General features: G+C 39.5%; 9 protein-coding genes and 1 non-coding gene across 12 annotated transcripts; 3 read left to right on the forward strand and 7 right to left on the reverse strand.

The window, feature by feature from the left end:
* Positions 1–164: 164 nt before the first annotated feature.
* LOC103860750 lies at positions 165–8,057 on the forward strand. The gene is made up of 5 exons (XM_009138417.3): positions 165–685; positions 1,281–2,135; positions 2,649–3,731; positions 3,948–5,018; positions 5,220–8,057. Exons 1-5 carry the CDS (start codon positions 523–525, stop codon positions 7,760–7,762), a joined length of 5,715 nt encoding a protein of 1,904 aa, XP_009136665.1. The 5' UTR covers positions 165–522; the 3' UTR covers positions 7,763–8,057.
* Positions 7,935–11,569, reverse strand: LOC103860749 (RNA pseudouridine synthase 5). 3 transcript variants are annotated; one of them, XM_009138415.3, is made up of 14 exons: positions 11,243–11,396; positions 11,108–11,168; positions 11,002–11,029; positions 10,878–10,924; positions 10,692–10,782; positions 10,353–10,491; positions 10,085–10,169; positions 9,592–9,676; positions 9,412–9,487; positions 9,256–9,323; positions 9,083–9,152; positions 8,568–8,655; positions 8,277–8,373; positions 7,961–8,174 (listed from the first exon to the last, which is right to left on the reverse strand). In XM_009138415.3, exons 1-14 carry the CDS (start codon positions 11,334–11,336, stop codon positions 8,085–8,087), a joined length of 1,119 nt encoding a protein of 372 aa, XP_009136663.1. In that variant the 5' UTR covers positions 11,337–11,396; the 3' UTR covers positions 7,961–8,084. The 3 variants fall into 3 exon arrangements, with proteins under 3 accessions (XP_033144779.1, XP_009136663.1, XP_033144778.1); XM_033288888.1 differs by having other exon boundaries at positions 7,935–8,194; positions 11,002–11,168; positions 11,243–11,569; XM_033288887.1 differs by having other exon boundaries at positions 11,002–11,168.
* Positions 11,570–11,711: 142 nt separating this feature from the next.
* LOC103861136 (RING-H2 finger protein ATL18) lies at positions 11,712–12,747 on the reverse strand. The gene has a single exon (XM_009138842.2). The coding sequence runs from the start codon at positions 12,342–12,344 to the stop codon at positions 11,883–11,885; it is 462 nt and encodes a 153-aa protein (XP_009137090.1). The 5' UTR covers positions 12,345–12,747; the 3' UTR covers positions 11,712–11,882.
* Positions 12,748–12,982: 235 nt separating this feature from the next.
* LOC103860751 (general transcription factor IIF subunit 2) lies at positions 12,983–14,982 on the reverse strand. The gene is made up of 6 exons (XM_009138419.3): positions 14,627–14,982; positions 14,427–14,535; positions 14,051–14,181; positions 13,904–13,972; positions 13,671–13,817; positions 12,983–13,543 (listed from the first exon to the last, which is right to left on the reverse strand). The coding sequence occupies exons 1-6, from the start codon at positions 14,927–14,929 to the stop codon at positions 13,436–13,438; spliced, it is 867 nt and encodes a 288-aa protein (XP_009136667.3). The 5' UTR covers positions 14,930–14,982; the 3' UTR covers positions 12,983–13,435.
* Positions 14,983–15,539: 557 nt separating this feature from the next.
* Positions 15,540–16,893, forward strand: LOC103860753 (transcription termination factor MTERF6, chloroplastic/mitochondrial). The gene is made up of 2 exons (XM_009138420.3): positions 15,540–15,651; positions 15,739–16,893. Exon 2 carries the CDS (start codon positions 15,744–15,746, stop codon positions 16,749–16,751), a length of 1,008 nt encoding a protein of 335 aa, XP_009136668.1. The 5' UTR covers positions 15,540–15,651; positions 15,739–15,743; the 3' UTR covers positions 16,752–16,893.
* A 26-nt stretch (positions 16,894–16,919) lies between these two features.
* On the reverse strand, positions 16,920–17,941 carry LOC103860754. Its single transcript, XM_009138421.3, has 3 exons — positions 17,677–17,941; positions 17,407–17,518; positions 16,920–17,176 (listed from the first exon to the last, which is right to left on the reverse strand). The coding sequence occupies exons 1-3, from the start codon at positions 17,884–17,886 to the stop codon at positions 17,121–17,123; spliced, it is 378 nt and encodes a 125-aa protein (XP_009136669.1). The 5' UTR covers positions 17,887–17,941; the 3' UTR covers positions 16,920–17,120.
* Positions 17,942–17,943: 2 nt separating this feature from the next.
* On the reverse strand, positions 17,944–19,993 carry LOC103860755 (transcription factor GTE6). Its single transcript, XM_009138422.3, has 8 exons — positions 19,704–19,993; positions 19,392–19,568; positions 19,243–19,320; positions 18,936–19,160; positions 18,769–18,867; positions 18,637–18,695; positions 18,387–18,537; positions 17,944–18,296 (listed from the first exon to the last, which is right to left on the reverse strand). The coding sequence occupies exons 1-8, from the start codon at positions 19,818–19,820 to the stop codon at positions 18,132–18,134; spliced, it is 1,071 nt and encodes a 356-aa protein (XP_009136670.2). The 5' UTR covers positions 19,821–19,993; the 3' UTR covers positions 17,944–18,131.
* TRNAP-AGG lies at positions 19,937–20,008 on the reverse strand. Its single transcript has one exon. It is a non-coding gene; the product is annotated as a tRNA-Pro (tRNA).
* Positions 20,009–20,455: 447 nt separating this feature from the next.
* On the forward strand, positions 20,456–22,188 carry LOC103860757 (ATP synthase subunit d, mitochondrial). The gene is made up of 5 exons (XM_009138425.3): positions 20,456–20,730; positions 21,023–21,104; positions 21,396–21,460; positions 21,573–21,659; positions 21,786–22,188. The coding sequence occupies exons 1-5, from the start codon at positions 20,560–20,562 to the stop codon at positions 21,885–21,887; spliced, it is 507 nt and encodes a 168-aa protein (XP_009136673.1). The 5' UTR covers positions 20,456–20,559; the 3' UTR covers positions 21,888–22,188.
* A 142-nt stretch (positions 22,189–22,330) lies between these two features.
* Positions 22,331–24,598, reverse strand: LOC103860756 (putative F-box protein At3g52320). The gene has a single exon (XM_009138424.3). It carries the CDS (start codon positions 23,558–23,560, stop codon positions 22,331–22,333), a length of 1,230 nt encoding a protein of 409 aa, XP_009136672.3. The 5' UTR covers positions 23,561–24,598.
* Positions 24,599–24,641: the final 43 nt, after the last annotated feature.

Here is a 24,641-nt window from a genome sequence, read left to right on the forward strand (position 1 = left end):
CTTAAGTTTTTAATTTAAAATGATTAAAATGCATTAAACAGAGATAATGATAATTATTATTAGTAACCCTAATCGGTTTAATACTTTGGTTTAGTTCTTCGAATGCAGAAAGAAAAAGTCTTGCCCAAAATAAAAGTTAAAGTAAATAACACTTTTTTTTAACTTCGATTTATTTACTCTCTTTTTTTTTGTTTTATTATTTTAAAATAAAAGTAAAATCATTTAAATAGTAGCGGACGCCAAAAAGATAATGAAAAAGAGTTTAATAGGCGTCTTAAGGTCACAGGGATTTTCTCTTTCATCGTTCTCCCTATCTCCATCCTCTTGTTGGGAGCTCAATTTTACAGAGAATAATAAAACCAAATCGCTACACGACTCAAGGAAAGCCTCTTCACCGGTGGATTCTCAGTACTGAAGAAGATTACAAGCTCGTTCGTGCCTCCTTCTTAATCTCGTTTGGAGTGTGGTGAAAGGGTTATTAATCCTCTATCTATCTATGCGATCATCGTTCTCGATAGTTTGATGCCTCAGGATCACGCATCTTGGGATCGGAAGGAGCTCCACAGGCTAAGGAAGCGTGATAGGCCCTCCGAGCCACCACCGCCCTTCGATTCGCCTCCTTCTCCTTCTTCTCACCGCGAGTTTTCGCGTTGGGGATCTGCTTCTGACTTCCGCAGACCTAATTGTATGCTTTCCTCTCTCTCTCAGGGCTTAGACTCCCGCCGCTTCAAAGGCATATTGAGTTCTTCTTGCCTTATCTCGATTTAGGGTTAGATCGATAGGAAGTGAATTGATGAGGCTATTCTTAAAAGGAGCAATTTTTTTTTAATTTTATTTGGAATCTAATTCTCAGGTTGACGGCAAGACTAGTTTGTTATCTGATTATCCCGATTGAGCTAGCTTCTTGTTTTGCTTATAAATTTGAAAATAGGAAAAAGAACCTAACTTTGCTCCTGAGTCATTATCCTACACGACCTGTTTACAGGACTGTGGATTGGTGTTAGTTTAGTTTAGAATTTGATGACAATAGGTATTGTTTTGTGGGTGTCTTACATCTGCTAGATTTTAATTTGGAGCCCATGTGTGGGATTCTTTTGTCTCCTAGAATTTGGTTCGTATATCCTTGTTGGGAATATTATACTTCTAGTTTTTTCCTTCAGCAGTAAATGTCCAAAGTTTGGAAGAGATACTTTTTAGTTTATATTATGTATTTGGATGAGTATGGTTCTTGTAGAGTTTCTAATTTTCATCTTCCTCTTTGTCTTTAATATTATCTGTAGGTAATGGTAAGCAGGGCGGAAGGTACGACTTTGAGGAGGAAACTAGTCATGGTTACACATCTTCTCGGTCCAGTGCTCGGATGTTTGAGAATGACTACCATAGACCGTTGGCACCACGTGGAGACTGGCGATATGCCAGGAATTTTAGGGATGATAGGGTTCCGTTAAGCCACAAGGACTGGAAGTGCAATACATGGGAGATGAACAGCGGATCTTCTAGAGATTTTGAGAGGCCGTTTGGTGTTAGAAATGGTCGGAGGTCAGTTGATGAAAGGCCGCCACATGCTTCAGATACTCATACTGCTCTGGTGAACTCTTGGGATCCTCCACCCAACTTCACTCATCAGCCTGAAATGTGTACCCCAGTTCGGACACTCAAATTTACAAATGAGCATAACAATTCTGATCAAAGGCCATCATCACTACCTATAGATCCTCATTCTGATCGGCCTTCTTCGGAGAACAGTTATGACAATAAAGAGTGTCAAACAGAAAACCAATGCAATGGTTTGATGTATGCTCGAAGGTTAGCTAATGATAATTCATTAGATCCTCCAATCCGCAATACAGAGCTAGAGGGGACTCGGAAACCGCACCTGAAAGACATGCCAGATAATAGATTACGTGGAGTCGGTGATTTAGACGGTGCCATGAAAAGTGGGAAAGAGAGTTCTCTGGGAGCAGTTGGAAAACTTCCAGTATGGCCGCAGGATCACACATCTTGGGATCGGAAGGAGCTCCTGAGGCCAAGGAAGCGTGAGAGGCCCTCCGAGCCACCTTTTGATTCTCCTTCTTCTCACCATGTTCCCCGCGAGTATTCACGTTGGGGATCTGGTGACTTCCGCAGGCCTAATTGTAAGTGACTTAACATCCTCTCCCTTGTTCTGTCTCTTGCTTGCTTCCTTGTCATCTTTTTCTCGCTTATTAGGGCTTAGAATCTGCCGATTCGTGTTGTTTTTATTGCTGATTTAGAGGCCTATCTTCATTATGTTTCTTTTATATTGAGTTCTTGTCTTATCCCTATTTAGGGGGGTTTTTGGAGCATACTACAACTTTGAAGATCGATACCAAGTGAATTGATGAGGCTATTCTTAAAAGGAGCAATTTTTTTATTTATTGGAATCTAACACTCAGGTAGATATAGTTTGCCGGCAAGACTAGTTTGTTATCTCAGTTGAGTTAGTAGCCCTTTGCTCATTAATCTAAGAATAGGATGAAAGATCGTAACTTTGTTCCTTAGTCATTATCAAAGTCTTGTCTCCAGTATCGTGGAGAGATACCCTTTTCAGAAGTTAATAATTGGATGAATATGGTTCTTGCAGAGTTTCTAATTTTCATCTTCCTCTTTGTCTTCAATATTTTCTGAAGGTCATGGTAAGCAGGGCGGAAGGTACCAGTTTGCGGAGGAGTCTAGTCATGACTACTATAGACAGTCAGCACCACGTGGAGACTGGCGATATACCAGGAATTGCAGGGATGATAGGGTTCCTTTAAGCCAGAAGGAGAAGTGCAGTACATTGGAGATGAGCAACGGCTCTTCTCGAGCTTTTGAGAGGCCATGTGGTGTTAGAAATGGTCGGAGGTCAGTTGATGAAAGGCCGCTACATGCTTCAGATACGCATTCTACTCTGGTGAACTCTTCGGATTCACCCAACTCCACTCATCAGCCGGACATTGAGATGTGTAACCCGGTTCAGACTCTCAAATTTAAAAACGAGCCGAAATTTTCTGATCAAAGGCCTTCACTTCCTATAGATCCTCATTCTGACTGTCTTAGCTTGTTTGAACGGCCTACTTCGGAAAAGAGTTATGAAAATAAGGAGTGTTCTACTGCAAATCAATCCAATGGTTTGATGTATGCTCGAAGGTTAGCTAATGATAATTCATTAGATCCTCCAATCCGCCATGCAGAGCTAGAGGGGACTCGGAAACAGCTTCACCTGGAAAACATGGAAGATAATAGGTTACGTGGAGTCAGTGATTTAGAAGGTACCATGAAAAGTGGGAAGGAGAGTTCCCTGGGAGCAATTGGGAAACTTCCAGTATGTTCTGGGAGTTTTTCGTCTCAGAGTTCAGGTTTTAGTCACTCAAGTAGCTTTAAAAGCTTGGGGGTTGGTGATTCCAGCGATCAAAAGCAGAAAGTTCTTCCTAAAATTGTTGCTGCGACGCAATCTTCTTCAGGAGATGCTACTGCATGCGCCACAACGACCCTGTCTGAGGAGATGATTTCTAGAAAGAAACGTCTTGGGTGGGGGGAGGGCCTGGCGAAATATGAGAATAAGAAAGTTGATGTTAACACAATCGAGGATGGAACGGCTTTGTTGGAAAACGGTACAGGGGAATTGCATTCTTTGAACAAAAATATTGCTGGTGAAAGTCCTACAGCAGCCATTGCTCCAGGTTATGGCTCACCTACAACTCCATCTTCTGTAGATTGCAGTTCATCACCAGGTACAGTACATTTTTTAATACATTACTCTGTCTGCTATTTGGATATATCTGCATGATTTTCCCATTACTTGAGCTCTTCTGTCATATATCTGATCTTGTAAACATTGATTTCCCTTCTCTTTTTTTCATGTCTTGCACTTGTTTGTATACATTCACCCCTTATTTTCTGCAAAGAACAATGTAACATACCATCTAATTTTATTTTTGTGTGTGCAGGGTTTGCAGATAAATCATCTGCGAAGGCTGCCATAGGTGCTAGTGATGTCAGTAACATCTGCCGTTCACCAAGTCCCGTGTCTAGTGATTACCTTGAACGACTTCCAATCAATATAGAGGAGCTTGATAACGTCTCAATGGAACGATTTGGCTGTTTGCTCAGTGAGTTGCTTGGTACTGATGATCCTGTTATAGGTGATTTCAGTTCCGCTCAGTTGACATCAATGAACAAATTACTTGCCTGGAAAGGTGATATTTTGAAAGCTGTGGAGATGGCTGAGTCTGAAATTGATATGCTTGAAAACAAACAGAAGGCACTAAAACTTGAAGGTGGAAGACAGTGCCGTGTTGTTGAACCCAGTTCATACCTTTGTCAGGGGGATGAAAATGTGTCCAAGAAGCAGGAATCTCCTTGTATTTTGGGCCCCGAGATAGTAGCTTCCTCTGTAGCTGAAACACTGGTTAGAGATCCTGTTCATCAGGCTGTTTCAGCCAAGGCTCCTGTTGAAATATTTGAAGATAGTCCTGGAGAAGTTAAGTCTCTACCCCAGGCTTTTGCCACTGTCGGAAGCAATGAAGATAGTTTGCGCATGCCGTCTGTCAGGGTAGTTGCTTCTTCCAAAGCGATTAACACATCTGCTGTTGCCAGTCAGGAAGCTATTGACCTTTTTTGTGCTGATGATATGGTTTCTAATGAAGACTTGCACTGTGCTAAGTTATTATCTACCAATAAGATATATGCCAGTGAATCATCTGGAGTATTTAATGAATTACTTCCAAGAGAATTCAGTTCGTTTGATGACTCGCGATTCCTTGGCGTACGTCAAAGACAGTTTGATTCTCATGTCAAAGAAAAAATTGCCGATAGGATAGAGCTCTTGAGAGCTAGGGAGAAAATTTTGCTACTTCGGTTTAAAGCGTTTCAGCTCGCATGGAAGAAAGATCTGCATCAACTAGCTTTAACAAAGTACCAACCAAAGTCTAACAAAAGAACCGAAGTGCTACCGAATGCCAAAATTAGTGGGCGTCTGAAGCTTCCCCAACCTTTACGCCTGAGGCTTTCTTCTTCAGGTAATGTATTCACAATCTCTTTTCTCTCTGCTTTTTTCTCTTGGTATTTTAAGTCTTCCTTGGTGTGTCTTTGTCTGGCATGAAGTAGGAGTTGTTGTCCAAAAGATTGCTTCGGGAATTTTTTGGACAGTGATCACAAATAAATTTAAGTCTTTTTCATCGAATTTTGACGTCTAATAACTGTTTACTATACGCGTGCAGCTCAGAGAAGGGATAGTGTAGCGTCCACGACAGAGCTCGTAAGTTACATGAAAAAACTACAAAATGGTACCCGTTTAAAGCCTTTTAGAGACATTTTGAGAATGCCTGCGATGATTTTGGATGAGAAAGAGAGGGCGAGGTCACGTTTTATCTCCAGTAATGGGATGATTGAAGATCCATGTGACGTTGAGAAGGAAAGAACAAAAATTAATCCTTGGACCCCAGAGGAGAAAGAGACTTTCCTGGATATGCTAGCAATGCACGGGAAGGATTTCAAGAAAATTGCGTCACATCTTTCTCAGAAGACAACTGCGGACTGTGTCGAGTACTACTACAAAAACCACAAGTCTGATAGTTTTGGGAAGATAAAGAAGCAGTGTGGTTATGGTAAAGAAGGGAAACACACCTACATGTTGGCGCCACGAAAAAAGTGGAATCGTGAGATGGGGGCTGCCTCTCTTGATATTTTAGGTGCCGTCTCCATCATAGCATCAAACGCAGGCAAGGTTGCATCAACCAGACAGATCTCTTCCAAAAGGATTACCCTTAGAGGTAGCAGCAGTTCTAGTTCATTGCAGCATGATGGCAAGTACTCTGAAGGGTGCTCCCACAGTTTCGGTTTCCCTCGTAATGGAAATCTTGGTGCAGATGTCGTAGCTGTTGGTCCTTTGTCATCAGAGCAGATAAACTCTAGAGAGGAGTGTATGTATCATCTGAAGATTGATCCTGCTGCAAAAAAACCTCGGATATCTCATTCTACACAAAATGAGAACAGCAATGAAGACGAGGACTCATGTTCCGAAGAGAGCTGCGAAGAAACGGGACCTATTCATTGGACCGATGCTGAGAGATCTGCCTTTATACAGGGGTTCTCGCTATTTGGCAAGAATTTTGCTTCATTATCAAGCTTCGTCAGGACAAGGTCTCCGGATCAGTGTAGGGTTTTCTTTAGCAAAGTTCGGAAATGCCTTGGGTTGGAATGTAGACAGTCTGGATCTGCAAATGTTAGCACATCCGCAAGTGTTGATAATGCCAATGAGGGTGTTGGTGGAAGCGACTTGGAGGATCCTTGTGCCATGGAGAGTAATTCTGCCATATGCAATGATGGAGTTAGCGCCAAGATTGGTCTGAATTCGCCTACCTCACCTTTTAACATGAATCAGGAGGGAGCTAATCATTCAGGCTCTGCAAATGTGGAAGCCGGCCTTAGTAGATCGGAACAAGATATTGGGCTGACATTATTGTGTTTGAAAGATGGTACCAGTCTCGTGAACAATGCATGTATCAATGGGGACTGTCCGGGTCTAGTTTCGGAACCTTGCAGAGATTTGGTAAACAATGATTCTGTTGAGAGCCAGTGTCACGCTGCAGAGCAAATTAACAGTAATGATCCAATGTCAATGGAAATAGATGAAGGTGATTTGACATCTGTCGCTGCGGAGAAAATTAAGAGCAGTGATCAACTGTCTATGGAAATAGATGAAGGTAATTTAACACCTATCGCTGTATCTTCTGACCCCTTATATTGTGGCGCAAGCGCTCTTTCCGGTACAATTGTAGAGACACCCACAGAAAGCTCGCACAAGGGCTCAGGAGGTGAAGGTACTGCATTGCCTAATCAAAGTTCAACGCAACAGGATGGAGTAATCCAAGCTGCAAACAGAGCCATAAATTATGGCCTTGAGGCTGAAGCTGCACCTTCAAGTTTCAGGTACCCTGAGTGTCTGCACCACGTTCCCATTGAGGAAGACCTTGTCGACGTCAGTGTACCACAAGGAGATCCAAGTTGCCATACAGAGTCCGAGTTATCAAATTCTCTTGTTGTCCAAACAAATAACGTGGGCTGGCAGTTTTCTGAGGTCAATCTGAATTTGGATAGGAGGCTTCGGATTGTAGGCCATGTGAAACCTGAGCAGAGTGGTCGATTAAATGCTACTAGTACGGAACCTTGTCAAATTCCTTGGAGATCATTCACACAAGATCCGAGCAGGATTATTAGGTCAAAATCTGATTTGATTGTGAATACCCAACATACAGGTGAAGGTTTCTCACTCAGAAAGTGTACTAGCTCAGCTACAAAGCCTCTGACGGTATTCCATAAAGATGGATTATCTGGTCATAGCAGGAGCCACTCGTTTAGTTTATCTGATTCTGAGAGGCTCGATAAGAATGGAGATGTGAAGCTGTTTGGCACAGTACTAACCGCAGATGATAATGGAAGCAAGCAGAAACAAAATCCAGGCGGAAGTATCAGGTCATCATCAACCTTGAGCGGGGACCTTCAGTACATTAATCAGCAACACCTTCAGAATGTTCCTATTACGAGCTACAGTTTCTGGGATGGCAGCAACATCCAAACCGTGCTCACATCTTTGCCAGAGTCTGCCAAGTTGCTTGCAAGTTACCCCGAAGCACTTAGCACGCATCTTAAGCAGCAAATTGTTAGTAGCAAAGAGATTCAGCTGGATGTTAGTGGAATTCTGAGCTTTGGGAAGCATATCGAAGAGAGAGCAGATGTCTCTAGCGGTAAGGATGAAAGGTAACATAGGAGAAGGGGTAAATGGTTTAGCAGAAGCAACCAGGTGAACCAAAAACTTCTTAGGATCATTACTATTAGTTTGTTTTGGAGTTCTTTGTTTGTCATCATGTATCATATCATCTCATTTTGTGTCCTTTTTTCTTTTCTTAATTTAGAAATGTCAGTCATTATAGGCATTTTGTTTTCCTTCTTTTGGTTCAACTTAAGTTAGGTGCCTCCACAAAATCCATAGCTGATGTTTGTATTTGTATTGTTGCTGACAATAACATGGAAAGAGAGATAACTCTTGAAGAATAACATCTAATGTTGTGTGGTGAAAGACTAACTCAACTTAACTTGCATGAAGAAAGGCCTTTTTCTTCTGCCAAGTAACTTGTTTGGAGGATTGGTGGTAATGGCGCCATTACCTTTACAACCTGCAGACATGATTTATCAGCTGATTTAGATATGTGGACAACTGCAAAAAAAACGTTCAGCTATTTGATTACTGTGGCATTAGCACGAGTGGCTTTATATACCTTACGAGTGTTCAACAGGTTTGGTATCTCTACTTCATGTGCATGAAGATGATATCCGCAATCCCCAGGAACAGCTTGATTAGGTCTTTGGTAGCCCCTGCAAGGAAATATTCAGCTAAGGTGCTTCGATATTATTATTCCCCAACAGAAGTCCCAACTCACACTCCACAAGAAACTACCCATTGCATCGTACTACATTAGTTAGCTCCATATTGTTTAATTTCAGACCCTTGATCTCAAGGAAACTTAAAAATGTATTGGAAAATGCAAAAATAAAATGCAAATTTGTACCCATCTTCAGCAAAAGAAGTAGTAGTAGCATCTACAAGATCTGGATCAACACCCTTTGGTTGTCCTCCCGCAACATAAAGTGGATCCCCTGCATTTTGGTCAACATGTAAGCTAAGATTTCATGTTTGCTGACTTGCACTGAGATACTGTAAAAATCACCATTTCTTTCATAGACGACTGCCAAAATAAAACTCATGTCTAGCAAAACCTTCCTAAACTATGCCACAAACAACTCATGTCCTAGAATCAGCTATAGCTAGTTGAAGCATCACAGGACTAAGTCATTTTTCTACTGAAATGTGTTTCCAGCATCATTTTCTATTCAATGTTCTACTGAAGGCAGCTAGTTAGATTGTTCCAGGATTGCCTAGTTGATAAATAACTATAAGTTGCAAAACAAGTCTCTTCAAATAGATTGAAAGCATGGGGATACTGACTCCATGTAAATCATGTCTCTCAAAGCTACGTATCCAACTTTTCTTGTTAGATACTAATGAATGAAACAGAAGTTTTACCTACTAAAGGATGTCCAATGTATGCAAGATGAATCCTGATTTGATGTGGTCTTCCAGATTGTATCTCCACCTGTTTTGCATTAGTAACAAGGTCTTTTTTAAGAACTTCGTTTTGGTATTACTATCTCATTCGCTTTTATCCTTGTGTGACATATTGGAAATAAGATGACAACCTTAACCAGCGTGCAATCTCTCTGCCTGTCCCTTTCCAAAACGATTACTTTGCTGAAAGAAGGTTTGCCTGTCAAGAGCAAAATCACGAAACCATTTTAGATTACTGTGGATTATCCTGTTGCACTAGCTAATGGTGTTAAGTTATTAGAATTAACCTTCCGAAGAAGCAACGTATAATCCTTTTGCTACGCCAGGATATCGAACCACCCCAATAGGCTGTTTGATAACTACCTTCAAAATGTTAAAAATAACAAAGAACCATCGTCAAGAGGGGGCTATCTCAGTTGCATCATTTGAAATAAATGTATCATGGCAAAGTAATAAAGTGGCCTTGCCTCGTCTTCTTCAACTATACCACTTGCTAGTGCTCGATATATCTTTGATATTTTTCTTACGGCTCCACACTCTTGACCCATGTTGCTGAAAGAATTTACTTAATATTAGTACAACGTAATGGAAAGTGCACTTCAAAACAAAGAAAAAACTCTTTAACATGTAGGCTATTGTGGTGGCCAGCATAGACAAGGTGCTAACTGAGATAGGAAACTAAGATCCATTCTTTTGTACTCTTTTCAAAATCACCTTTTAGTAGTGCATGAACTCTAGTGATAGATGATTTCTCAGACAGGTAACATGGATTACACCTCATTATGTTAGATACTAGTTGACACCTTTTCAGAAAGGACTAGAATATTATACATGTTCTTTGGAATCTTTGCTACAATATTGGACTTGTTATCATTAAATGATATAACACCAAAGATCTTTTCAAGAATGAGCCGAGTAAAACAAAAATATAAGCCAGAAATCATGTATGAACGAACTCACCCAGACCCAACAAGAGACGTCCCCTCAGCAAAATAAGCTGAAAGTTTAGTTTTTGCAAGCTTTGTCTTAGCACAGAGAAGTATACCTGAGAAAAGAGTCCATCCGTTGAAACAAATGAAATAAATATATCTTAACAAAGTCCCCAGTAGAGAGATAAAGATCATTGTAAAGATGCTTTTGCAATGTAAACTGGTAAGTCCAGTGAAGAGCTCAACATTTTTATCAAGGCGTGAAGAATACTTGAATCTTAGTTGGTTTATAAGCTAACCTGATGTTCCTCTCCCTAGTCGATGTACAGGAACAGGGTGTAATTCACCAAAACACCACTGCAGTTGCGTCAACACAGTTCTTTGCTGGAAAAGCCCTCCTGGCAACACTTGGAGTCCAGACGGTTTGTTTAAAGCGATCTGCAGTATATGAAGTCCACATCACTCCAAGTTAAAAGAACAAAATGATATTATAAGACCAAATGCAGACCACAAACAAGAACAAGAAGTCGCATTGGTCAATCCTATTTGTAGATAGCAGCAAGAACGCAAAAGGAAACAACTTTAAACAAATCGAAAAAGACTGTTTTAAAGTTGTCTTCAGAAGGAGAAGAAGTTACCAAATGATCGTCTTGATACAAAATATCTAGCGAGTGAGGCGTGTCAGGTTCCTTCCAAGGAAGCCTATGGTAAACTAACTTGGAACCACTCCTGACAGAAGAAACAAACAAAGACACAACCTTTACTAAAAGCAATACTCTTTATTAGTGCTTAGACCTATTGTAACAACAAAGCAAGTTCCCAACCTAAGGAGTGTGTTGGGATCTTTTACAACTTCCCCATCAACTTGTATCTGCCAAAAGAACTGAGAAATGAAATTACAAAATTCTAAAGAATCAAGCAAGAAATTACATGAAAAGAGTGAGCAACCTGTCCGTTTTGGATTCGTTGAATCCACCTGAAAGAAGAAAAAAAGATATTAATAAAGAATGAAAACGTAGAAGATGAGTAGAGGAGGAGGGAAGAAGAGTAGAACCCAAGCAATGGAGCTGAGCTCTTGTACTTGCTGTAGTAGAAATCTGACACCGTCCTTAACTCTGTATCACAAAAACAACATAGTAAAAAATCAAAACTTTATTAATCCAACAGAGTTAGGAGGGAAGAGGAAGACCTGAGTCAGAAGATGAGACGACATCTTTGTATGTCAAACCATCGTTGAGCTCGGGCCATGGCAAGCCAATACGTTGCGGTGGCTGCGGCGACATCTTGGTCGGAACCGCCGAGTCAGGCTGTTCTGTTCTTGTTGTAACGAATGTTTAGTTTTAATCTGTGATGTATTTAATAAGGTCCATTACGGCCCATTAATCATTAGATAATATGGGCTTTAGACACAGAGCCAGAATGCTTGGTTCACACGCAACATAACAGTAATTGGAGGGAGATAGAGCTGTGGTACTAACTAGTGCTGCTTTTGTCTCTGTTTACTAGTAGGGATAGACTTACATGTATCAGTTCGGACTCGGTTCAGGTATTTCGAGTGCTCGGATTTAGGATAAAAGATCTGTTCAGATATTTTACATATTTGGGTTGGGTTTGGTTTGGATCTTTTTGGATTCTGAGGCGGTTTGAATATCCATTCGGATTTCGGGTTTTTTTTTTTTTGCTCAGTCCTACTGTTTAGTACTTCATAATCAGAGTCTTTGATATGTAGGAATTAACGCATTATGTACAACAGTGCATGGTAATAAAGACAAAACAATGCAGTATATGTATAATAAAAGAATGGGTGTTAATTAACAAGGAGTGAAAGGCTACAACAAGCATCCAAGCAGGTGATGGAGAGACAACAAGCAAAAAAAGAACGAGAGATAGAAACTGAAAGAGAAGGGGGAAGTATTGACATTGTTGTGTGTAGGAGAAGAAGGAGAAGAAAATACAAAAGATCTGCAGAGAGGGCAAGTGAGATGGCCACTGAGAAGCCAAGGTTCAATGCAATTGATATGGAAGAGATGATTGCATCTTGGGAGATGTGTCACTGCATCTTCAGCTTCATAATCCACAAGGCATATTGAGCAGCATAACTTCTCCTCTTCCTCTTCCTTCTTCTTTGCCTTGTCCCCAAACATAAAACCGGGTAGGTGGTAACCATCATCGTGTTGTGGTTCAGCAACTCCACACTGCTTCTTCAACCTCTCTAAGGGAATGCACACAAAAGTGTAGAATACTATGGCTACTGTGCACAAAGGTGACCGCGAAAACAACAAAGAGAACATTTTTTTTGTTTCTTCAGCTTTCTTATTTCTCTACCTCACTCCTTCCCCTCCATTTTATATAGACTAATATCATCTCCGAAATGATCATCGAACCTTGAACTTGGTAGAGTTGGGACGGCGCCGACCAGACCACCCCCTCTTTGTTATTATATTCTTTATAATCAAGGTTATCGATTCACCCAGCTTCAAGAAAGCTTAAGGAGAGGTTATAGTCAACATACAAGATGAACATGCTTCCATCTTAAGCATTACCTGATACTTGCATATAAATAATAGCAAGAGTCACATGACGGCGTTAAAATACAAAAAAAAAAAGGCATGCGCGATGCGCCACCTCTCTAACTCACAATGATCCCTGAAACCTCGGAATCAGTCAAGGCCTCAAGGGCATGCATTTATCTTATTAAAAAGCCAGGAGTCCTTCCACTAAAACAGGTCTTGAACACGAGTTTACCAATATAATACAGCCGACCAAATCAACTAAAGATCTCCAAGTAACTCACTATTGACTCCAAGCATTTTGCTATATAACAAATGTTTTGGTACTCGATAGTGTACTTGAATCCAATTCTTCACATAACCTTTTTACTTTGTTGATGAGAAGTTTCTTAAAGGACAAGTAAAGCCATCAATTTTACTTTTTTTAATTTTTATGAGCTGGGACCTGGTTTTCCCAAGTTGAGAATATTCAAAGTTAAAATCAAGCTAGTAACATATTTTTTTATTATATAGAATTAAGGCATAGTGAGTGAATCTTTCTTGTTATAGTAATCATATGATCAGCAGTTACAAGTGTAATAAACAGTTAGTTCATCTTTTCTACATATCAAACTTATCAAGTTAAATATCCACAACCTGAAAGAAAACCTTTTGGCTAAAAGACATGCATCGGAAATCTAGACTAATAATGTATGTTATATAAAAAAAGGTACAATTTTGATTAGTATAAAATATTCAGGGGAAGGAGCTCATAAAAAATACATACGGGTTTTACCAGTTGGATCCAAAGTGAATTATATCATATTAATCGGTACAACTAGAGTTGGACATGAGCTGAGAAAAAGCCAAAGAAAGAGAGAGAGAGAATTTATCTATTCATGTGTGGCTTTCTTGTACTCAGGCTTCAGCTCATAAGTTCCTTGGTTGCTTCCTTTGTTGTTGTAAATACAAAGATCTCTAAGCAAGTCTTTCAAGAATTGCTGCATAATCACATTTCTTTAAGCAGCAAAAATATCTCATTTGTGTATTCATCTTCCTATATTTTTGTCTTTTGAAATCTCTCATTCAAGAACTATATAAGAATGTAAATTTTCCTTTTGGCTTTACCTCTGGTTGGTCAGTTTCCTGAATGAGTAGCCTGAGAGTCCAATTCGACTGTCCTTCGAATAGATTAAACATGACTTCCTCCATCTCTCTCCGGTCCCTTCTTGTTCTCTTCATTTCTGATGTCTTGTTTGTCACCTTCTTCTTTTCCTGATACAAAGTAATGAGTGGGTTTATCACATGTGTAGAAAAATCAAAAGTAGGTAATGTGTGTTTGGAGTGGTAAAGATAGATACAAGAAAGCCTGTGGGGGTTATAGTTCCTGGTGTTGGCCACATATGCATTCCAGTGGCATTATCAATGACCTGGTCCACAAAAAAAAAACATAAACATGATCATGCAAAAGATGCAAACATGTTTATTTAACCATCTTTAACAAGAACCTGTATCTGTTTATTTTTGCACATATACTTGCTTGCCCTTTCACGGCAAAGCCTTCCATAGCTCTCCATGTTTTCTGTACGAGGATTCATGTAAAATTTGTCTTTAATCTTCCCTTCTACTGACATTGTCCCTACACCTCAAAGAACATTGTTGAATAGAATCAACATAGTTATCACACCATTAATTAGTAAAACCTTCACAAAAAAAATGTTAAACAAGAAACAAAGATATGAGAATGCCATTATCAAACAAAGTCAAAAATCTCTAATCTGTGTTATCCCCCAAAAGATGCTTTCCATAGAAGAACCAACATAGCACAAGCATGCATGGTACATAATGAAAAAAAGAGGGACCGGAGAAATTTAATCTTACTACCTTGTGAAGACTGAGAGAAAGCAGACATGGGGATGAAATCCTTAGACATATCCAAGCCAAAACGTTTTGGAACGTTACCAGATTCAGCTCGAGCTAGTTCCATTACGACCTGCTTAGACAAAAGCAAAAGAATCACATGTTTTATTACACCAAAAAAACCCTAAATGCAAAAAGAGGAAAGGAAGGAAAAGAAGAATGACTTTGGTTTCTTCGTCGTCCACGGTAGCGAGAGGATCGATGGAGAGGATGACTTTGGCAACAGGAAGGTATGGATCGTCTTCAAAAGGAAGAGGTTCGAGAGAAGGAGCAATGAGAGAAGGGCATTTCATTAGCCACATTGATCTCTCTGCAAACTCTGTTTCCAAATCTTGACTCCCATTATTATTATTATTTGCCGCAGTTTCTTCCATTTTCATGCAGGAAACAGAGAGAAGGAGGAGAAGAGAGACGATGGAAACATAGTAATCCCAAATTGCTAAAAAAATCATGTAGCAAAATGACATTAAGGTTTATGTGATAGCATCAACCATGGTTCAAATCTCCCCAAGTACAATACTACAATTCATTATGTTAAAGAAAAAACACACACACATAGTAATCCAAAACAGAGAGAATCCTTAGAGCATGATTAATGACGTTTCTTATATTCCGCTAAGAACCTCAAATTTTTTTATAAAATTTCATACTTATTATCATTTGTTTTGCTACTATTTTTACAAATACACAAATACCAAATTATACAAAAATATACAGAAACCCCCCCCCCCCCCCCCCCCCATTAATTATGCTCTTACAGTTTCACAATTCATTTATCTATCTTGAGGCAATACAAAATTTTGAAGGAGAGAATTTATTGAACCAAAACCGAAATAGACCAAAATAGTCATATCTTCCGAGCCAAAGATAAACCCATACCAAACTCGGTTTATTCAAATATTGCTATTTGAAATTAATTGATAATTGGGCGCTCAGTGATATTTATACTGACCAGTTTCTTGTAACCCTCTAACCGAAACCGACCAAACCCATATCAATCTCGGTTTATTCAATCAAATACAAATCTCACCTTTTTTTATAAACCAAAAGTCATAACTATACCGACCGGTTTACTTCTTATAAACCAAACCGCAACTCTATCTCTGTGGATAAGCTCTTCTTCTTCTTCTTCTTATTATTCCCACACTGTCAAAATCTCAATTCAACTGCAAAAGGCTCTTAGCGAAAGGTACGTGCTCTCACTCCTCCTCTCTACTCATCTCAATTACCCTCTCCGAATAAAAAAATCATCTTTTTGTTTGTTTGTTGTTATCAGCGTCGATGGAGGTTGTGACAAGCACCAGCAGCAACAGCATGAGCATCAAACACTTCCTAAAGTCGAAAGGCTTCGACGAGCAGAGCATCGACAAGATGCTCACAAAATGCAAACACCTCGAAAACGCTCAAACCGACGTCGCATCGCAGAACTGGGACTACTTAACCAACACTGTCGGGATACAAGACCGTAAGCTCCCTTACATCGTCTCCCGCTGCCCCAAGATCCTAACTTTACGCCTCCACGAGCGTCTCGTCCCCATGTTCGAGTGCCTCTCCTCCCTCGGAAGAAACCCGCGTGAAGTCACTTCCGCAATCACCAAGTTCCCTCCCATCCTCGCTCACAGCCTCGAGGAGAAGCTCTGCCCTCTCCTCGCCTTCTTCCAAGCCTTGGGAGTCCCTGAGTCCCACCTCGGGAAGATACTCCTTTTCAACCCGAGGCTTATCAGCTACGGGATCGAGACCAAGCTTGCTGTTATAGTCAGCTTTCTCGCTAGCCTTGGTCTTGATAAAGACAGTGGTGTGATTGGTCAGGTTCTTGTGAAGCATCCTTTTCTGATGGGTTACAGTGTTGAGAAGAGGCTGCGTCCTACGACCGAGTTCTTGAAGTCGTGTGTCGGTTTGAGTGACGATGGGGTTGTGTCTGTGTTTGTGAACCACCCGCAAGTTGTGTGCAGGGACGTTGGGAAGATACTCAGACCGAACTATGAGTATTTGAAGGAGTGTGGGTTTGGGGATGCGCAGATTGCGAGTATGGTGGCTGGTTACCCACCTGTTTTGATAAAGAGTGTTGGGAACTCGCTAAGGCCTAGGATTAGGTTCTTGGTGGATGTGATGGGGAGAGGGTTGGATGAAGTGGCTGGTTATCCTCAGTTTTTTCAGCATGGGTTGAAGAAGAAGGTGGAGTCGAGGTATAAAGTTGTTAAGAAGAGTGATGTTGACTGCAGCCTTAGAGATATGTTGGACTGTAACAATAAGAAGTTTCATGAAAAGTTTGGCGTTTTAAGAGTTTAAAAGTGATCTTCTTCTAGTTTTGCTTCTTCATCAGTCTCTCTTTCTCTTTGTAAGCTATATTCGCTTTTGCTTCACCAATCCTGTTAGTTATGTATCATTGATTCCATATTGTTATTTGCATTTTTTTCCTATCATGGGTTAAGATAGAATAGCCAAACCACACTGGGGTTGATCAAGTGCATATCCATAGAGGGTGTTGTTGTCCACTTGTGTGAAAGAACCTTTCTTTCTTGTTACAGTCAAGGTCAGCAGTTACAGTTGAAGTAACTAACTAGCACTAGCTAAGCCTTTATTATAGAAATCAAATTTATTATTCTAAAACCTGAAAGAGACATTGTGAGAGAGGGAGAGAGAGAGAGAGAGTTCCTCCTATTCCTGGGGGACAATCTTGTACTCAACCTTAGTTCCTTTAATCTTCCCTTCTCCTGACAGTTTTCATATAAGAATATCAATGAAGAGAACACAATCAACACCGTTATCAAAGTAAAGTAAAGTTTCATTTGTTTGGGTTTGCAGATAAACATACCATTGCTCTAAACATTCACACAATGATCAGAAACAGCGATATGAGAATGAGCATTATTCAACAAAGTCAAATCTATCCAACAAAGAGGGGACATGAGAGAGACAGACAGAGTATTCTAAGTCTCCTTACCATGTGAAGAAGACTCACTGAAGACAAACATGGGGATGAAATCTTTAGACATATCCAAAGCATAACGTTTTGGGATGTTTCCAAACTCATCTCGCGTTAGTTCCATTGCAACCTGGTTAGACAAAAACAACCACAATGTTTCATTACACACCAAAACAAACTCTGATCAATGTAAGAACCCACACGACATATCCAAACTCAGCAAAAACGAGACACACGCATGCAGATAGAAGATGCAAAAAACAAAAGGAAGGGAAAAAAGATGATGACTTTGGTTTCATCGTCTACAGAAGCGAGAGGGTCTATGGAGAGTATGAGTTTGGCTACAGGAAGGAACGGATCGTCCGGTAAAGGAAGAGACTTTAGAGAGGAAGCAGCCAGAGAAGGGCATTTCATCAGCCATATTGATCTCTCTGCTAACTCCGTTTCCAAACCGCATGGGTTCTCATTCTCCTTAGCCGCACATTCTTCCATCTTCATGCAGTGTGTGGAATGACTATGGAAACAGATGAGTTTAAAGCGCGTTTATATATTACTCTACACACTAACCCTGAGGCTTATTAATTGCTAATCTATCTCATTATATTCATAAAGTCTTTATCAGCACAATAGCAAAAGTCTTTGAAAATTGCATTAGTAAATTCCAAACGAGTAAAGAAGCTACTATTGTTTCTGATATACACAACGATTGCAGAACAAAGAAAAGATGTTCCTGTTTGTGTGGATCACAAGCATGTCCGCTTGGTTCTTCTCTCTGCCAACTTGTTCACTGCATTTCGCTTGTTAGAAACCTCATTGTTTTGTTTTGTCCTTATTGTCTCTTCTTTTTTCTTTGCATTCTCCAATGCATCCTTCACAAAAAACTTTAGCCTCCACAGTGTTGGTTCGTCCTGCATTCAAAAGATAACTTACCTTAAAGAAAGAAAGAAGAAGTAAGGGTCTTCCGACCAGATAAGCACTAATAAGTAAAGAGGTTTTACCAGTACGTCCATCTCAATCGTCACTTCTTCAGCTCTAGTTTGAAATCTAGGATCAGCCTGAGCAACTATACCCAACACCTTCTGTAGCTCATCCGTAGACAGTTTCAATAATGCAAAACCAATATTACGTTTCTCCTCACTTGTAATTTTCCTGATAAAAATCAATCACTCATCCGTCTGAGCATATATAATGAATGATGCATTGAACAGAGGGAAACCAAAAGTATGTATTAAGAGTGATTAGGCAAACCTGCATCTTCCCACAACTACATTCCTTAGCTTCTCCAGCTCGTCATTAACATTGCAAATCTGGACAGTCAGCCAAAAGATTAATAATACAAAAGGAAAAAGGGTCGCTTATATTGGGGGAAAAAACAAGAACCTCATTGCTCAAATCTCTAGTTGTTTTGGTATGAGATGCTTCTTTTGCTAGCAGCGCCTCCATTGCCGCTTGCTTCTCCTCTTCCTCCCGTATTTTCTCCTGTAATCAACAACATTGGTGCTAAGGTCCATCAAGAAAAACATATGAATCTATCAATCAATCATTACCTCTTCTTGAACCTTAGGAAGAAAGTGTGCCCATTTCTCCTCAAACTTTTGCAGTAATGTTTTGGCCATAGAGTAGACATCACTTGCATCTTCGTTATACTTCATTGCGTTCTCAAACACTAGCCGCATATCAGCGTATATTTGCATCACATGTTTGTACCCGGTACCGTCTTTAGCCTCCATCTGATTCTTTATCGTGCTGAAGTCCATGGGCTCGTCAATAACCTACAACAATCAAATGTTAACAGAGCAAAACATAGTAGTTGTATGCTAATATGTTGAGAGCTGAGAAGGAGAAGACGGTTACCTCATAGTAGTCATCAAGACCAAGACTTTCTACATCGACAGGATGCATAAAAGGCCATGCGCACTTGTGCTGAGTTATCTGAGAAGATCAAATAACAATGATGATTCCTCCTGAAGACATAAACGACAAGAAGAGATCAGTTCATGTACCTGACGGAAGATTGTTCCGAACTGACGCATGAGGTCATGCATTCTCTTTGCAGCAACGGCTTCTCTACGCGCAGCCTCTTGTTGGACCTTCCTGATCCCAACAACATGTCTAGGGGAGGAGTTTGAGACGGCAATTGTCGAGTAAAAGTTTTCTACTTCTGTCAGTTTATGTTCAAGCTGCAAGTAGAAACAATTAAGACAATCTTATATATATATTATTAAAACAAGATTATTCTTAGACCAGAAAAAATCTTGAATTTGGTATGAAGAAAGACAAGGAATCAAAGGTTTAAAGGAGAAAACTTTATTTACCGAATCAACCCATTGTACAACCTCTTCGACTCTCTGCTTGATGGTTTCGGCCTCGACAGGGAGAATCTTGGATTCTCCGGCGGGTATATCACTTGATACCGGCACTGATTCCGCCATTGTTCACAGTTTTCTCACTCAGAAACCGAAAAGAAAATCCCCAAATTAAAAAGAACTTTATTGGAAAAGAAAAAAAAAGGAAAACATATTTTATGTCGAAGAAAAAAGGAAAAAGAGGGGCATTCCGAGATTTGAACTCGGGACCTCTCGCACCCTAAGCGAGAATCATACCACTAGACCAAATGCCCTTGGTTGAGCTTCGTTTTACTTGTATTAAACAAACAAAAATCATTCTTAAAAGTTGTGAAATACCCCAAGCACATCAATTCGATTCAAAATTTTGAAATACGTCGAAAGAAATTTCTCAGACTTCCATAAGTTAAAGGAAAAACACATTGTGCATATACACTAATTTAAATTAGTTTGCCTATGACCAAATAGTTGATTATTACACCATAAGAAAGTGGATTTTACCTCAAGAGCAAAAACTCAACGTACTAAATACCAATGACCCATTTAAGATTTGTGATTTGTTCCAAGAGAGTCAAAATATATTGTAAAACTCAGAACCAGTATTGCAATGAAACATAATTGGGTCGTTTTAGTAAGAATAAATAATAAAGGGACTAAATTACAGACAAAAAGAAATGAGAGGGCCTACAAGGCTCTTTAAGATTCTCTAGGGCTCTTCCCTTTCTTCATAAGTCGGGAGTCAAACGACGACGTTTGATATCTTCTTTTCTACTTCTTCCTCTTCTCAATCCCATCAGTGTGTGTTTTGGGGGAAATAGAGAAAAAAATGAGCGGAGCAGGCAAGAAAGTGGCGGATGTGGCATTCAAAGCGTCGAGGACTATAGATTGGGAAGGGATGGCTAAGGTCCTCGTCACCGACGAGGCTCGCAGAGAGTTCTCTAACCTCCGACGCGCTTTCGACGAGGTCAACACGCAGCTCCAGACAAAGTTCAGCCAGGTTCTCTCCCAATTCACTCTCTTTCTCTTGATTGATCTGTATGTTTCCCCAAATCATCTAATTCCATTCGCCTGTGGTTTAGATTTAGAATCGTAGATCTTCATCATTTCGGATTCGAATCTGGATCAAGTGATCCTTTCACGGTTTCTCTGATTGCGTATGTATTTTCGTAAATCTGTTTCCTTGAAGCTCTCTAAGAACATTGTTGATTGCGTTTCAAATGCTTAGTCAAGTAACTTTATTGGTTTTTGCATCTTGTTGTCCATATCCTACGATTGTTTTGTTGTTGCAGGAGCCAGAACCTATTGATTGGGATTTCTACAGAAAGGGTATTGGATCCGGCATTGTTGACATGTACAAGGAAGCTTATGACAGTAAGTCCTTCTGCTTAATCTTTTTGTTCAACAGAACCTGTGTTCTTAAAATTTAGTGCACAACCTCTGATTGTCACGTCGCAGCTATGGTATATGATATTGTTATTCTTATTCGTTTCAACTAGTTTGTGCGTTTATTTGGAGTCTTGAACTTGACTAAAAAAGTCTTGATAGAGATCTGCTCCATACCGAGGGTTGAATCTAAAGTTTCCGATTCCCATTGTTGTTGTTTTTCTTTTTTATTGTTGGAACTATGAAGAAATACCAAAGGAAATTTTGTTTGCTGTGCAGGCGTTGAGATTCCCAAGTACGTGGACAATGTTACCCCTGAATACAAGCCAAAGTTTGATGCTTTGGTGAGCTACAGCTTTTACAAGCTTCAGTCTTTTACAATGTTTTTTTTTGAAAAGGGTGTTTTCATCTTTTACTTAGTCGTTTACTTTGTGCCATGTTTCTTTCTTTATATAGTTGGTGGAACTGAAAGAAGCAGAACAGAAGTCGCTCAAGGAGTCTGAACGGCTGGAGAAGGAAATTATTGATGTCCAGGAGATAAGCGTAAGTACCCCCAGTTACAATTTATCTTACACAAAGTTCAATCCGTTGTATAGTTTTCTTTAATTCGAGATTCTGATGTATAATCCTCTGTCTTTACTGTGTATAATCCGTGGTTGGCGTAATCAGAAAAAGCTCAGCACAATGACTGCAGATGAGTACTTTGAGAAGCACCCAGAACTCAAAAAGAAGTTTGATGACGAAATCCGTAACGACTACTGGGGATACTGATGATCATCATCATGTTTCTTGCATCTCCGGCCTGGAAAAGATACTATCTTTCTCTTTTTTTTCTTGTACTGTGATTTTTTAAATAAGTACACTCCACTGTTGAGATCTTCATTGGAGATCCAATGAGACAATGATGATCAACCTATCTGGTTATAGTTTATCGATTTCATAGATTAAGGGTAACTGTTTTCATTTCATATCTCACCTGAAAAAGTGTATCCTGGTCAACTCTGGTATTAAGGACCACTGCTATGTGCTTGATGAGGTTTTCTTGATTAATCAACATAAAAATACTTTGCAAGCTCTTGGTGAAAGGATTTAATGAAATATCATCTCTTAGACTGCAAGAGCTAGAAAGTTTTTGAGTAGAGGAAAATAAACAGTGTTTCAAGAAAGAACCAATTGAATAAAACAAAAACAATTAGATATTAAACACAATATAATTAGGTTTCCAAATACATGATGCTCTCAATATCATCCCAAAAAGTCGTCTGCATAAACCTGCTTCCCCAAAACCTATCAACTATTCTCATTCCATTAATGAGTTTTGTTATCTTGCACCTCTCCAAATCATAAATGACACAGCGTGGATTATGCCGACAGATTTCTTCCGGTGTCAGACAAATTTCACTGCTGTGACTTGTGGGTTGTATCAGCAACCTGCTGGCCATGGACAGTGTGCGCGTTTCGAAAATAGGCAAAACAAAAGACTTCTTCTCCGACCATCCACTCTTGCCCGCATCCTGAACAAACCATAAATCTATGCTACCATTAATCATAATTCTTGAATATTCAAACACAGCTAGTTTGCCTTTGTAGTTCATGAGATTCATGTAACGCGCCTCCCATACAATGCCAGCCTCAACAGGCAGTTCGATCAAAGTGAACTCCTCATATCTCATGTCAAAACTCATGACCACACATTTATTTTTGACAACCCAAGCTCCATAATACAAAACACCGTTGATGGAGATACCATGCATGTAAGGACAGTGAGGAGGGGGAGGACTGGTGCTTAGGGTGCTTCTCCATGAAGCTCCATGACCAAGTACCAACACCTGATGCTCAGATCTCATTATTATCTCTTCCTCGCTCACCTCCCAAACTGTACTAAGCACTTTGTATTCATCATGAACAGGTTCGTGCCCAAAGTAGCTCCAAATATTCTCATTATTTTCAGGCACAATTCTTGATGTTATAATGGGCAAGGTCACACGTTGCATGGTGGTAAGGTTACATATTCGAACACTTCTCAGAAGTCTGACACATAGCAAGCCGCGAAGAGCGCTGACAAAGCAGCCTCCTATTCTCGGCATGGTAAGATCTTGGTCGAGGTCATACATGGGGGCAGGGTAGAAAGGTGATATGAGAGGGACAGGGTCATGAGACGATGAGATCAACGCATACTTGTACGGCTCGTCAGAGTCCACAAAAGACATGAGCATACGGCTTCTTTGAACCGACGGTGATGAATATTTAAGGAAAAGATTGGTAAGATATCGGGAAGTGATAAGGGAATACCAGAGCCTTGACACACACTTGAACCTCATCAGCGATTTGGCCGGCAATCTCGGCAGGATCTCCATCAATAGCTCATCCAGGAGGTTCCATGCAGGTTTCACGACAGTCTTGCTTCTCTTTCTGGCGGCTGCTAGGCGAAACGAAAAACTCATTGTACTTTTGTATGTCAACTCCAAATCTCTGAGCCTCTTCTTATAAGGAGACACATTAGTTTCTAATTTGTGTAGGAATAGTTTTTTACTTTTTTTTATCACGAGATGTATATTTCCTTTTTTTATTTTTTACAACTATTTAATTTATATAAAATATAAAATTACATATAAAATAATAAATCTAAAACTAAAAGATAACATTACATGGAATAAAATTTGAAGTAGCTTTCTTACGAAGCTCTTACTGCGGTGTTCATGTTTGGATATTGACAATATGAAACTCTAAACTTTTTCATTGTTTTCTTTATTGTATAAAATTGGTCAACTTCCAATTTTGATCTATAGATGTTCATCAATAAAAAAATCCAATATAATGATTCAAAAAAAAAAAATTTGGAATGACCAATTTAACAATTCTAGAAACATCGCCATACAACAAAGAAATTACTACCTCTCCAACTTCGTTGTACTTCTTCCATGGTTTCCATAATAAACCGGTTAGAATAAGTTTGGTACCACCTAAATTTGAAAGCAACTTGGCATTGATCATGGTCACGAAGGCCATACCAGAGATGAAACAACAGATTGGAAGAAGAGATAATTAACAACCAATTCATTGTGAGTAAATCTGTACGTTTAATCCATTATAGAGAAGACCAAAATACATACATATAGATTTAGCAGAAAAAACAATACATATAGATTGTTTTGAAATAAAATCTTGAGATGCATACGGAGAGAGTATGTGTACGCAAGACACCAAAGTTTATTTTTGTATTTGTTTTGAAAAGTTTGAATATTAGCGGCTTTTTCTATTTTGGATCAGAAAAATATAAGTGCTTTTACTTACTTCTAAAAGTGAGAACCATTGAAAGGTAATATCTTTCTAAACGAAACAAAAAAAACTGAACTTTCAGTTAGTTTAACTTTCAATTTTTAAAATTATCCATTTTGACCTTATTATTGTTGAATATGTAATTTTTGATAAACAAAAAAAGTCAACCACTAAATCGATTTAACACACTTTTCATGTATTATAAACAGTGTGGTCAACAAACAAAAGATTTAAAATGTATTTTTT

The sequence above is a fragment of the Brassica rapa genome, chromosome A03 (genome assembly GCF_000309985.2).
Source record: "Brassica rapa cultivar Chiifu-401-42 chromosome A03, CAAS_Brap_v3.01, whole genome shotgun sequence".
NCBI classification, from domain to species: Eukaryota; Viridiplantae; Streptophyta; class Magnoliopsida; order Brassicales; family Brassicaceae; genus Brassica; species Brassica rapa.

Bases quoted from the DNA above. Each gene is read 5' to 3' on its own strand.
- LOC103860749 (XM_033288887.1), bottom strand. From the start codon at position 11,336: ATGTCGCCGCAGCCACCGCAACGTATTGGCTTGCCATGGCCCGAGCTC. The intron at 10,925-11,001 runs GTTGCTCACTCT...TTCTTTTGGCAG, and splicing joins AACGAATCCAAAACGGACAG to ATACAAGTTGATGGGGAAGT. The intron at 8,374-8,567 runs GTACAAATTTGC...ATTTCCTTGCAG, and splicing joins ACTTCTTTTGCTGAAGATGG to GGGCTACCAAAGACCTAATC.
- LOC103860756 (XM_009138424.3), bottom strand. From the start codon at position 23,560: ATGAGTTTTTCGTTTCGCCTAGCAGCCGCCAGAAAGAGAAGCAAGACT.
- LOC103860751 (XM_009138419.3), bottom strand. From the start codon at position 14,929: ATGTCATTTTGCTACATGATTTTTTTAGCAATTTGGGATTACTATGTT. The intron at 13,973-14,050 runs GTTCTTGTTAAA...TTTGTGGACCAG, and splicing joins GCAAAAATAAACAGATACAG to GTCATTGATAATGCCACTGG. The intron at 13,544-13,670 runs GTAAAGCCAAAA...GTGATTATGCAG, and splicing joins AGGAAACTGACCAACCAGAG to CAATTCTTGAAAGACTTGCT.
- LOC103860753 (XM_009138420.3), top strand. From the start codon at position 15,744: ATGGAGGTTGTGACAAGCACCAGCAGCAACAGCATGAGCATCAAACAC.
- LOC103860755 (XM_009138422.3), bottom strand. From the start codon at position 19,820: ATGGCGGAATCAGTGCCGGTATCAAGTGATATACCCGCCGGAGAATCC. The intron at 19,321-19,391 runs GTACATGAACTG...TGATCTTCTCAG, and splicing joins TCGGAACAATCTTCCGTCAG to ATAACTCAGCACAAGTGCGC. The intron at 18,538-18,636 runs GTTTGCCTAATC...GATTTTTATCAG, and splicing joins GTAGTTGTGGGAAGATGCAG to GAAAATTACAAGTGAGGAGA.
- LOC103860750 (XM_009138417.3), top strand. From the start codon at position 523: ATGCCTCAGGATCACGCATCTTGGGATCGGAAGGAGCTCCACAGGCTA. The intron at 686-1,280 runs GTATGCTTTCCT...TATTATCTGTAG, and splicing joins TGACTTCCGCAGACCTAATT to GTAATGGTAAGCAGGGCGGA. The intron at 2,136-2,648 runs GTAAGTGACTTA...TATTTTCTGAAG, and splicing joins TGACTTCCGCAGGCCTAATT to GTCATGGTAAGCAGGGCGGA.
- LOC103860757 (XM_009138425.3), top strand. From the start codon at position 20,560: ATGAGCGGAGCAGGCAAGAAAGTGGCGGATGTGGCATTCAAAGCGTCG. The intron at 21,461-21,572 runs GTGAGCTACAGC...TTCTTTATATAG, and splicing joins AGCCAAAGTTTGATGCTTTG to TTGGTGGAACTGAAAGAAGC. The intron at 21,660-21,785 runs GTAAGTACCCCC...TGGCGTAATCAG, and splicing joins TTGATGTCCAGGAGATAAGC to AAAAAGCTCAGCACAATGAC.
- LOC103861136 (XM_009138842.2), bottom strand. From the start codon at position 12,344: ATGTTCTCTTTGTTGTTTTCGCGGTCACCTTTGTGCACAGTAGCCATA.
- LOC103860754 (XM_009138421.3), bottom strand. From the start codon at position 17,886: ATGAAGATGGAAGAATGTGCGGCTAAGGAGAATGAGAACCCATGCGGT. The intron at 17,519-17,676 runs GTCATCATCTTT...TTGTCTAACCAG, and splicing joins CTGTAGACGATGAAACCAAA to GTTGCAATGGAACTAACGCG. The intron at 17,177-17,406 runs GTAAGGAGACTT...GAAAACTGTCAG, and splicing joins CAGTGAGTCTTCTTCACATG to GAGAAGGGAAGATTAAAGGA.